At 31.9% G+C, this 12,957-nt stretch overlaps 1 protein-coding gene across 6 annotated transcripts in view; it reads left to right on the forward strand.

Moving 5' to 3' along the window:
- The window catches only part of TENT2 (terminal nucleotidyltransferase 2), a 57,866-nt gene that overhangs the window by 21,041 nt on the left and 23,868 nt on the right, over positions 1-12,957 (forward strand). For 4 of the 6 annotated variants that reach the window (XM_061187942.1, XM_061187943.1, XM_061187944.1 and 1 more), the window contains 6 exons: positions 4,130-4,244; positions 4,336-4,427; positions 5,888-5,966; positions 7,769-7,838; positions 11,091-11,167; positions 11,552-11,680. In XM_061187942.1, coding sequence (XP_061043925.1) covers positions 4,130-4,244; positions 4,336-4,427; positions 5,888-5,966; positions 7,769-7,838; positions 11,091-11,167; positions 11,552-11,680 — 562 coding nt within the window. The remainder of the gene's footprint in view (positions 1-4,129; positions 4,245-4,335; positions 4,428-5,887; positions 5,967-7,768; positions 7,839-11,090; positions 11,168-11,551; positions 11,681-12,957) is intronic. The other 2 variants (XM_061187945.1, XM_061187948.1) reach the window with 1 other exon arrangement.

Consider the following 12,957-nt stretch of genomic DNA (forward strand, 5'->3'; position numbering starts at 1 on the left):
GAAATTTCATTTGTATAACAGTCTACTAGGTCTCCATTGTAGTAGTACTTGAGAGAGAAGAAATGTTCTACGAATGTAGAATGTAGAAAAAAGAAGAGGAGCAAATATATGGAATTTCATATTTTCTGCCTAATCATAAATTTTTTCATATGTGAATGTTTCTACATGAACATGATCATTCAGATGAAAAAATTTTTTAAATGTAATAACATTTCATTTGGGCATTGTAAAGAAATTTATTTCTTGCTTTCTTTTTTTTTTTGGCCACACTGTGCGGCTTGCAGAATCTTAGTTCCCGGACCAGGGATTGAACCTGGGCAACCGCAGTGAAAGCGCCAAGTCTTAATCACTGCACTGCCAGGGAATTCCCAAGAAATTTATTTCTTTTTGTTATTCAACAAATGTTGAGTACCTACTCTGACTTGTAGCAGTTTTCATCTGCCTAACTGATTCTCTAGATCATGGGGTTGGCAAAACTTTTTCTATAAAGGGCCAGTTAGTAAATATTTTAGACATGTGAGCTACATGGGCCCCCTGTCACATTTTCTTTTCTTTTTTAAACAGTGCTTTAAAAATGTAAGGATCATTTTTAGTTTGCTGGCCCTACAGAACAGGCCAGAGGCAGTATTTGGCCTACAGGGCCAAATACTAAGTGGATTAATACTAATTAATACTAATACCCTGCTCTGAGTGGATAAAACTTAATTATTCAAGTGCCATTTAAAATTTTATATTAACCACTTTAACTGGAAACCTTTTTCAAGTCTTTTTGTAAAGATGGATGCCTTTTTAAAAAAGCTTTTTATTATGGAAAGTATCAAATATATACAGAAATAGAATATAGTATTATAAATCCTCATAACACCAAGCTTTAACAATTACTGACATTTGACCAATCTTATTTTGTCTATACCTCCCTCCCTTATTAGTTTGAAGCAAATTCCAGGCATCATATCATTTCATTCATAAATATTTCAGTATTCTGTTTTGTTATCTTTTTTGTCTGTCCTTTTCCCAGTGCTATACTGTTTTGATTACTGTAGCTGTATGGTTAAGTCTAGAAGTTAGGTATGGTAAATCCTTCAACTTTTTTCTTCTATCTCTCCATTTATTTAGGTGTTTAATTTCTCTCATCAATATTTATAATTTTCAGTGTACAGGTTTTGTATATCTTTTGTTTAATATATTTCCAAGTATTTCATATTTTTAACTGCTTTTGATAATTTAAAAAATGTAAATTCCCAATTATTTTTTGCTGGTATGTATAGTTTATAGTCAGTTATCTTTTTAGGAAATTAAAACATGAGAGAAAAAGCCTTGGTTCTACATATTATATTAAAATGTTCATTAGTTTTGTGGGCATATCTTTCTGGTATGCTTCATTATCTGTAGGAATGTTACTCTTCTCATTTTTCTTATAAAAACTTTGTATGTGAATTGACTAGAATCCTTTTTAGACATTATTTCTTCAAATATTTTTTTTCTGTCCTCCCATTCTCACCTCTCTTTTTGAGATTACAGTTCTTTTCTGTTATTTGTGTTTAAGTGAGGTGACTTTTCCTATACTACTTTTAGATGAGGAGAGTTGGATAAGCTAGCTTTGCTAGGTTTGTGGCTGTAGGAATCCTCTTCTGTTGCTATGTAGTATTCAAAAATATACTTTCTGAGACCTTTCCTCTTCTCCTTCCCTGCTTTTATCTAGATTGGGTTTTTCACTTTCTACAATATTAACGTTTTTGGTTAGATAATCTTTGCTGCGGGGAATTGTCCTGTGCATTGTAGGATGTTTAGTGGCATCCTGGCCTCTACCTGCTGGTTGCCAGTGACCACCCTGTCGTACCCATTCCCTCAAATATGATAACCAAAACTGTTTCCAGACATTGTCAGATGTCCTCTGGAAGTCAGAATCATTCTAGTTTTAGACTTTCTTTCCTTTACACCTAATGGCTCTGTACTACTTAGTTTAGATTTCTCTTACTGGCAATTTCTCCTTGGTGTGTTGCTGTGTTTTAGAAGGGAGTTTCACTTAGTTTTGAGATTTCTGATCTTTGTGTGATCCTCTTGCATTTACTTGTGAGTTGTAGCCTGTGATGCTCCCTCCCAGTTTTGGTTGCTATTCCACACCAAGTTGGACCTGCCAATTTAAGGAAAGGGGGTGGGAAGTAGTACCTCTAGGCAGTTTGATTTCTGGATGTTCTGGCTTTGGGGCTGTCCCAGATCCCTTTCGTCTTCTTTCTGTTATGTTCTGATACCATGTGGGTCTTGCTGCTATTGGTGTTGGGTCCTAACTGCCAGTATTTTAGGGTTCATGAGTAATTTATAGTCAATTGTGCTGTATTCGTTGGCCATTTTTATTTTGTTCTGGTTTGGTTTGATCTGTTTGTTTTATTTTCCTAGTTGCTTTGTCTTTTTTTTGGGGGGGGGATGGTTACTCAGGAATATTAAATAATTATGTCTCTGTCACTGCCAAGTTGCCTAGACTGCCTCTGCCTTCTTAAAATGAGTATTCTAAACATGATAAAAGAAACTGTTTTAAATGATGGGTGAGACTTGTGCCTGGGCATGGACTTGGGGAATGGCCTAGAGAGGGAGAGGTTGAAAATGCAAAAGACAGACAAAAAAACTGATGGAATATTTGTGCCCTAGAGGCTACCAGAAGGGATGGATACAGAAGTATTGATAGAGGGATTAACTTTGAACCGAGGAAGAGGACAGTTTGACAGGAGAGGTAAGGAGATGAGATTTCATACAGATAGTAGTTTGCAAGTTTGTAGTTAGGAAGCTGAGGAATGTCACATTTGGTATCCTCAATTTTCTTAGTAAACTTTAACGTGAAGTTATCTGCTAAAGAAAGTGAGATAAGTATAGGGAACTTGAGGAAAGGTGTAAACATTTTGGAATGCTGATGGTGAAAAAAGGAAGCAATATCTAACCAGAGACATGGAAGTAATTGCTGAGAGATGTGAAGGGTCAATCTTAGGTTTGTTCTTAAACTATAAATTTGAAAGATACCAATTTTGTGATTTTTTTTTTAAGTTAGCAACTCAAATATAAGAGCAGAGAAGGTAGTTGTTTGTAGTGAACCTAAAATTAGGATTTTGTTAGAGCATGACAAGGGTATAATGTTGTTAAGGCATGATAAAAAAGAGTGGTTCAAGGGATGCGTTGTGGGGTATAGACTGCGTAGAGAAGGAAATCATGCTATTTCAGGTGCTGTTGGGTTGGGAGAAAAGGAAGGATTCAAGAGAATCCAGGTCTGTGTGGTTCTAGAGAAGGTATGAGGGGGGTAAGAAAGTGAAAATTGTACAGGAGATTGAAGCCAAGATAGTATATTGGAATTTAAAATTTCAGAGCTAAAGAAGTTCTGTTTTATTGTAAGGACCATGTTATGGCTCTGGGAGTGTAACACTGATAAAAAATATTGGAGTAAAAGAAGTTCAGAAATGCTGGGAGTATGTTATGATACTTAGCCCATTTTAGGTAAGGGTGTCACCTGTGGTGATGGCAAGAGATCAGTTGGAGGGGAAAGTGTGAACCAGATAGGTAGATAAACAGGGAGATCTGTCCATAGATGGCCACAAGAAGGCAGGGTTCAGGGCAGTGTTGTAAGAATGGGGAAGAGGGTGGTTTGCATGAGCATAGACAACCAGGGACTTTTCTTCTAAAGTCTGTTGTATTTGGTATTCGTGGTGTGAATACCAGGGGTTGGGTAAACTTCTTCTTTAAAAGGCCAGATAGTAAATATTTTAGACTTTGCCACTCACATATGGTTTCTGTTGCATATTTTTGTTTGTTTTTATAACCCTTTAAAAATGTCAAAACCATTCTTAGCTCAAGTCCCATACAAAAACAGGCAGTAACTGAAGGTTGTAGTTTGATGACCCGTGAATTATACTCATTATGAATTCTCTGTGACTTGTCAGTGATACTTTACTATGTAAAAGTTGGTAACAATTTCAGTTACTAAGTAATTATTGTTACTTGAATAAAGGTAGTTTTGTATTGGAAAGTGTTAAGGAGATAATATATATTTAAAAAATACTGTCAGTAATTTTATACTTCTCAATACGGTAATAACTTTTACATTTCTGAACAAAATTTTTACTTCTTTTTTTGTGGTGCATCCAAGTTGAGTCAGCAGATACTGGAGTTATTTGAAGCATGTCAGCAGCAAGTAAGTGATTTAAAGAAGAAAGAACTCTGTCGAACAGAGCTGCAGAGAGAAATTCAGCTGATATTTCCACGTATGTTTCCTTGTTTTGCATGCCCTTTAAGTACATGCATCCCAATTTTAAATTTTAAATAATACCTTATAATTCTCTTCTGTTTCTCTAGAAAGCAGACTTTTTTTAGTTGGGTCCTCTTTAAATGGATTTGGTACTCGGAGCAGTGATGGTGATTTATGTCTAGTTGTTAAAGAGGAACCAGTAAGTAATGAAACATTTATTCCAAGTGTGTTTCTCATGTTAAGTCATTTAAGAAATTTCATGTAGGAGTCATTGAGGAAAAAAACCTGTTTTGTTTAATTGCTTCTTTGAATTCTCTGTTTATAAGAATTCAAGGAAAACCAGGAAATGCTGCTTCTTTTTTTTTTTTTTTCAGGCATGTACACAATAAACGTAACAAATTCTAGCATTAATTTATTTCTAAACTGTTAAAGTGAGGTGGTTGCACTATGTGTTTTTAAAGAGCCCTGGCTCTGTTTTGAAATGTTATTAGGTTGGGTATGTTACCAGGATGCAGCAAAGAGGAAGAGCTTGTCTTTATCTTGATATATTTCCTTCCATTTCTATTCTCAGTGATTCTATTTTTAATCTTTATTATTTTCCCCTTGAAAGTACTATGGGATTTGGAGTACTTACTTTGGGAATTCAAAAAGAGAGATTTCACTGAAATTTAAAGTAAGACTACTGTGATTTAACGTAATTGTCTCTGATATTTTGACTTTGTTTCTTCTTATTTAGCAACCAAATTTTGCTATTTAGTATTATGTTTATTTGAATTCCCTGTTAACTGATACTCTTGTGTATCCTTAATTCCACAATAATTGTTGTTCATTAAGCTGACCTGAGCAGCCTCTTTAATATGCTGAATGAAGTCTCTTCTGAATTACCAAAGATTAAGTTAATTTCAGTGTAATTTTAATATGCCTTATATTCCACCTCTTAAAAAATACAAAAACCTCTGTTGAATGGTAATATATATTTTTACTATTCCTATTAGTCCACTAACAAAATTGACTTTTAGTTACTGCAAATCAGAAAGAGATTTATTCCAGGAAAGAAACTCTTGATATTTTTCTAGGCTTTGAAATCATATAAAGGAAAACTGAAAAAAAAAAAAAAGAAAAAAAATCCCTCAGAAATAATAAACATAGTGGAGAATACTAGAGTTTTAATTAAAACTTTCTCCCATGCAATTAGGTTATACTTAGGTACATCACACTAATCCTCTAGTCTTATTCACATGTCTGAATCATGTTGTTACAACTCATACTGAAACACCATAGATTTGAATCTTATTTTTAAGCAACTCACAATCTAGATAGGGAAATAAAACATGTTACAGAAAGTTAAAATTCTGTTTATTTTTCTTGGAGAAGATTGTTTTTTTACATTTATATACTAAAGTGAAAAAATGACATATGGCTGTTTCAGTATTTCTTTTAAAATTGTGCTTTTAAGTTTAAAATCAGAAATTGATTTAGAAATATTGATGTAAAAGATAGCATAAAGGTTGACTTTTAAATAATGTAGTTTACTGTATATTGAAAAACAACTCCAATGAAAAGTATACTTTATGTTTTCTTTTTGTTGAGATACATTAAGAAAATAAAACACTAAGTTTAGAAAGATAATGAAAAAACACTTTATTTTTAACTTTTCAGTGTTTTTTTCAGGTAAATCAGAAGACTGAAGCACGGCATATCCTCACCTTAGTCCATAAACACTTCTGTACTAGACTTTGTAAGTCTGACATGCTTCACGTTCATATGTCATTTGACAACTATTTATTTAAAATGTCTCTCACTATATTTATTTTCTGGTAAGGATTGTTTATTTTCTGGTTAGGTTAGGTATAATGTAGATCCTTTTTCCCAAATGAATTCCTTTTAACTTTTGATTAAAAAGAAGAGTAAACCATTCAACACAGAAATGTATAATTCAACAAATCTTTATTGAGTTTACTTGTAAGCTGTCCCACTGAAGGTAGTGGGGAATTCAAAGATATGTAAGCTTCAGTTCTTTCTCAAAAGGTTGTAGACCGTTCGGGAAGCTAAAGCATGAATGTAAATAGCTGTAATGCAGAGTACCTGACAAGCCAAAAGAAGTATACAGGTGAAGTCTTATAGGTATTCATGTGAGGAAGAGAGAATTTCATCTGTTTTGCAATGACATATATCTTTACTTGTTTTAAAAACATGATCACTGAACATGAAGCCCAGATATATTACTCCAACAGAAAGCAAAATTATCGACTTAGGCCATTTTATTGTAAGATTCTGTTCTTTGAATAAGCTGACGAAGCAGTTTTTAATCCACATGTTAAGCCATCTCAAATAATTTATTTAAACTTACACAGAATATTGTGGACATTTGAAGTCACACTAACTGTGATGTTGGAAAGATAGTTTGTCTGTTTATTTAACAAATATTCCTTATGTGTCAGGCTTTGAGCTGGAAAATACAAAGTCACTTAACGAGTTATTGCCCTTGAATAACATATCAGTTGTAGGAAAGAAACAAATCAAGAGATTTATTTCAGTGGACTTGAATTTCACATCTGTAAAATAAAGGAGTAATTTGTATCATAAGTGAATTTTTAATAACTATTATTAAAATCATAAAATATTAAAAGTGAAAGGGACCTAAGAGATCATATAATTCAAATGAAAGTTTTTTTTTTTTTTAATTAGTGTTTTTAATAATTAAGGAAAGTGGTGATCAGTGGGCTTAGTAACTTGCCCGAGGAGTATAGTTTGTTGGTGTCTGAACCTGTACTTGGAACTCAGAACTTTTAACTCTTAATCTTATTTTTCATTAAACCTCACTGAATTCCTGCACATAATTCTATTTCAAGCTTGATATATTTTATGATTTTGGTGTTAGAAGCATTATAACAGAAAATTTTTAGTTTTAAAATATGTTATTATGTTTTTCTTTAGTTAAAACATTAGGAAATTGCTCATTTGGGAAAAGTTCGCAGTTTCTTTTTTATACATTTCTGTGTTTTCCTAATTTTCTACAATGAACATGTATTTCAACTCACAAAAAACTTTTTTTTAAGTTCGGTGGAATAAAAAAATATGTATATATGTGTTTTTCCTCTTACAGATCATACTTATTTGAATGTATCTGCCCCCTGTGTCATGTTGCCAACATTTCCACATTTAAGATTCTTTGTAAATATGATTTCTATGGCTGCCATAATATCTTGCCATGTGCTGTACCAGAATTTAGCTATCCCCCTGCTGCTGGCCTAGATACTTCTCTTATAATGCTCTGATGAAATTCTTTATAGGTGTTATTAAATATTAGACCACATTTCTGAAAATAACGTATTAGTATATAAAGTCCTCTACATGGTACTGGAAGTTCCAAACTTAGAAGAATTTGATAAAGTCCTTTTGTCTTTGCTTTCTGTCTCAAAGACTATATTTTCTCAAATTGTTTTAGCTAAGTAAAATACTACTTTTAAAAAATGTGCATTGGAACACTATGAATTTGAGAGACATTTACAGATATCCATATTATCTTTTATCCTTCAGCTGGTTACATTGAGAGACCTCAGCTGATTCGAGCAAAAGTGCCAATTGTGAAGTTCAGGGATAAAGTCAGGTCAGTAATTATTGAGTTCTTTTTTTTAAGTTGCTTTAGATAATTTTTAGGTATTCTTCTGAGGTAGATAATTAAGAAGTGTATGCTATCACGTAATAGCTTATCTTCATTTAGAAATGATTTGGTTTTTGAAATGATTTTTTAAAATAGTCTGAGCAGTTGTTCATGCTTAACTGTACTTATTCTGGTTGATGTTTTGAGTATTTGGGACTATCCAATTGAAAGAATATATACATATTTATATTTTACGTATTTTATACATATTTATATTTCATTTATTTTAAATGATCCTCTTGCCTTTTGGAAATGTAATGTGCTCTTGAGAACATATCTTAATGGATGAAATTTGATGTATATTTATATCAAAAGGGGTTGTTACTAATTATATCTATCTACATATTCTACTAGTTTGGGTTCTGAATTTCTTATAGGCATTGGAATTAGAATCTTTTATATAATATCTATCTATTTACATTTTATAAAATGTAAATAGGTGTTTGTTTTATTGGTTAAAAAAGATTTATTTTCTAAAAAATATATAGGATTGTGATAAATCAGGTTTTCTAGCCCAGTTTATAAAAGTAATACTGAAATTATATAAGTATATACACAGTTGATCATTATTCATGGATTCCATATTTATGAATTTGCATACTTGATAAAATTTATTTTGTAACCCCCAAAATTAACATTTGCAACACTTTTATGATTATTCATAGACATGCACAGAGTGGGGAAAATTTTGAGTCACCTGATGTAGGTGTTCCCAACTGAGTTTAACAATGTGACACTCTGTTTTCTTGTTTTAGCTCTCATACTATAAACATGTCCTTTTCACAGCCTAGTTAGTGCTGTTTTTCACATTTTTGTGCTTTTGTGCTTGATTTTGCTGCTTAAAGTGAGTCCCGGACATATGCTGAGATACTGTCTAGGGTCCTTTTGCACAAAGCTGTGATGTGCCTTATGGAGGAAATATGTGTGTTAGATGTGCTTCATTCAAGCACGAGTAGAGTACAGTGCTCTTTGCAATGACTTCACTGTTATTGAATGAACAGTATATTAAATGAGGTGTCTTTAAGTTGAAACATACATAAAACAAAGTAACATGTTGATCAGTTGAGGAAAATGTGACTGGAGGGACTTCCCTGGCAGTCCAGTGGTTAAGACTGTGCGCTTCCACTGCAGGGGGCACAGGTTTGATCCCTGGTCAGGGAAGTGAGATCCCACATGCCACACAGTGCAGCCACAAAAAAATAAAATATAGTGTTGCCAAAAAAATTCGTCCGGGTTTTTCCATACGATGTGATAGAAAAGCCCGAGCAAACTTTTTGGCCAACCCAATGAAATGTGACTGGAGACATATTGATCTGCTGATGAAAATGTGACTGGAGGCTCCTAGAAACCTAATCCTTTGTTTCCCCTAGGAGCGATGGTTCACTGTTCACTAATTCAGTGTTTGCAGCGACTATATAGAACATAACTACTGTGAATAATCAGAATTGACTGAATATATATATTTTAAACAAATCTTTAGATAAGTGCTGGCTCAAACTTTCCCCCTCATTCATCCAAACATCCATCTAATCTATAAATATTTACTGAATTTCTATCAAGTAACGGTGGAGTTTTCTTTTTTTTAACGGTGAAGTTTTTTTTTAAAGCACGAAGATATAGAGAGATAAAACATAAAGTAAATGTAAGTAAAACTATTAGCTAATTATAATTGTTTTAAAAAATGTAGTTATATAAATAATTCTTTTTCTATTTAAGATTATTATACAAGGTTTTTTCATTGTTAAGTATTCTATATAAGCACCATTTTATAATTCTTCTCTATACACACCATTAAGGAAAAAAACAACTGCACTTCTAACATCCAAAGATAACTGATGTTAATGTTTTGGTATAAGCCTTTCAGACCCTTTTCTATGCGTATGAGTGCATAAAAGCTTTTAAAATTAAAATTGAAATCATACTTTGTTACTTAACAGTATATCATGAATACTTGCTTTTATCATTGACTATCTTCTGGCTTCATTTTCAATTGCTTTACAGTATTTCATTGTGTGAATTTATTGACTTTAACTTAACCACTCCCTGTTTAAATAAGCATTTTGTGCATAAAATTCTTTCCATATTAAGGGTTACTTCAGTATTTCCAGAAGTACAATTTGAAGCAAGTACTGTGGATATTTTTAAAGCTCTGAATTCATATTTTTGGAAGTTTTTACTTGCACACTAGTTTCCATCTAAGTGTTTTTTCCCTTTATTGAGTTATATAGAGGGAGTGCAAACTGGTTTCAGTGTTAGATTTGTACAAACACAAAGAATGTAACTTTACTGTTACCGTAAGCTTCCCAAAGCCAAATATATCTGAAGTGTTAATTTCACTATCCATTTTTATTAACGTGCATGGATAATTGAAAGATTATAGGATTTCTCTTCCCATAACTAGAAAATCTGAAAAGGTAAATTTCAAATTTTACAGTTAAAAGCTATAGAAAGGACTTTCGTTAAGTTTGTATTTTAGGCACTTTTCACAGAAAGACTCATTGTTCAGAAGTTGGACCTGATAGTATATGGTCCTGTTACTTATGCATTAGTTAGTCCTGTTATTTTGAGTTTAGCCATTCTTTATGTATCCCATCATTATTGCCATATTTTCTAAATTGTGAATTGCATGATATCTTTGATTTCAAAGAAGTGTCCTTTCTGTTATGTGTTTGGCTGTTATAGTTCTTCCTAGATGTCAGTAGCCAAAGTTGTCATGATACTATAATTTAGCAACCCTTTTGGAGGGAATATAAAGTGTAGACAGAGCTTTTATTTTTTCACCTGTAGTTTATTTGGCTTTTCATTCCTATTTTAAAGCAAATGATGCTGTCGTTCAAAATTGATTGAGAATATATAACTTAGTGGGATAACTTGCCCAGAAATGTGTTTGGCCATATAATTTTGTTTATCTGGAAAAGATTACAAAATTAAAAGTTTTTTTTTTTTTTTTGTTAAGAATAATTGGAGCCTTACTGGTACATTATGGATCTTTCAACAGTAATCTTATTTTATATCTTTAATAGACCCCCGATCATACTAAAAGTATGTTTTCATTCTTATTTCTGTAGTGTCTCATTTTAAGGTCTTTGGGCCTATGCTATTTTGTATCATTGGATGGATGGATGGATATGAATTTAGTTACTAGGGAGTTAGTTTATTTTGTATTTGAGCTGAAGTTTTTTTCATTTTTTAAAATAGTTGTGTGGAGTTCGACTTGAATGTAAACAATATTGTTGGAATAAGAAACACATTCCTTCTCAGAACGTATGCATACCGTAAGTTTTGTGTTTATTTCCAAACAATTAACACCTTCTGTATTTATCCTTCATTCTTCATTCCTTCATAAAGATGTGTGTAGTAAATACTGATACCTCTTTATGTTTATGTACAGTGTGTCTCATTTTCTTATATACATAATATGTTGCTACACTAAAATCACATACTACCAGAGTTATAGGTCAATAAAATGAATTTTAATAATTGGTTATTTTTAAAAGGTAACTGAAGTACGTTTTAGAAGTAAGACACACTTATGGTGAACAGTGTTTAATAACAGGAGGCATTGCTCTTTCTATTGGCATAGAGTTCAGAAATAATGTAAACTTTCAAAGAAACTGTAAAATCTTCTTACCATTTTTAAGTTTTAATTTTACTTTCAGTTGAAAATCGAGTTCGTCCGTTAGTACTGGTGATTAAGAAGTGGGCGAGTCACCATGAGATAAATGATGCCAGTCGTGGTACTTTAAGCAGCTATAGTCTTGTATTGATGGTTTTGCACTATTTACAAAGTAAGTATTGTGGAGTTTTTCCCAATTTTTAAAACAGAAATGCAGTTAAACTTCATTATGGTGTATTCCCTGTTGACCTTATATTCAAATATCATTGTTTTAAAAAGTTTTTTCTAAGGCACATACAACCACATTTCCTATTTTGTTGCTTTGAACAAATGTTTTAGTAATGTTACCCCTGGAAAACATTATAAAGAAGTTTCACTGTGTTTTTATTTTTTGACAGTTTCCTGTATTCACTCTTGTATTCAAAGAACTTTCACCACTGTATTGTGGACCCATTATCTTGCTCAAGCACCATTCATCGTGTTTCTTATTTTTCACTTGAGACAGGAATTAAATGATTTTCTTGTTGGTTTAAAGAAGCTTTTATTTCCTGTGAACTGGCATGGAGATTGGGTGAAAGACTTGATATTAATGTAAGACCATTTACCAGGAAGTTGTGGGTTAATATTGCACAGTTTAGAAAACAATTGTTGTAATATTTATGTTTATACTCTTTGACTCAATGATTCCATTTCTAGGAATTTATCCTAAGGTAAATAATCAGCGATGTATATATGAATTTATATAAGGCTGTTTTTCATGGTGTTTGTTGAAATAATGAAAGATTAGAAATCTAAGTTTTTCAGAGTAGGAGGAATGGTCAAATTAATTATGATATATCCTAATATGAAATTTATACAGATTCTAAAAATCATATTTTAAAGATATTTATTGATATAAGAAAATATTTATGATACGATGTCATATACAACATAATACCAATTTTATTTAAAAGACAGTAGCTATACTTGAGTGTGTATATATTCATATGTATACAAATACTGAAAAGGTATGTGCCAAAAATTTATCAGGTATTATTACTTATGGACAGTAGGATTCATTTTCTTTATATATTACTGTATTTGTAGATATTTTATAATATATTACATAAGAGTATATTTTTATTTGAACAATGGAATCAGGTGAATTTTTTTGAGGTAATGAGAGAGACTTAAAATAGTTTAAATGGACCAAAATTTTGTGAATCAATAATCATCAGAAAGGTTAGATAATCTTCCTCTTTGTTGTTAAAGAATTTCAAGCTAATTATAATACATGTATTTTTGTTGCTGAACAGTCTTGGATATATACTAATTTGATGATTGATTTGCCCTTCCAAAAGGATTTGAAACATGATGTTGGCTGCTTTAGATACTTCTTTATATATCACTGATCATTTTTGTCCAATTTTATAGTTCAATCTGAAACATATATTACTTTTGATGCTTTTT

This window comes from Eubalaena glacialis, chromosome 4 (genome assembly GCF_028564815.1).
Source record: "Eubalaena glacialis isolate mEubGla1 chromosome 4, mEubGla1.1.hap2.+ XY, whole genome shotgun sequence".
Taxonomy (NCBI): Eukaryota; Metazoa; Chordata; class Mammalia; order Artiodactyla; family Balaenidae; genus Eubalaena; species Eubalaena glacialis.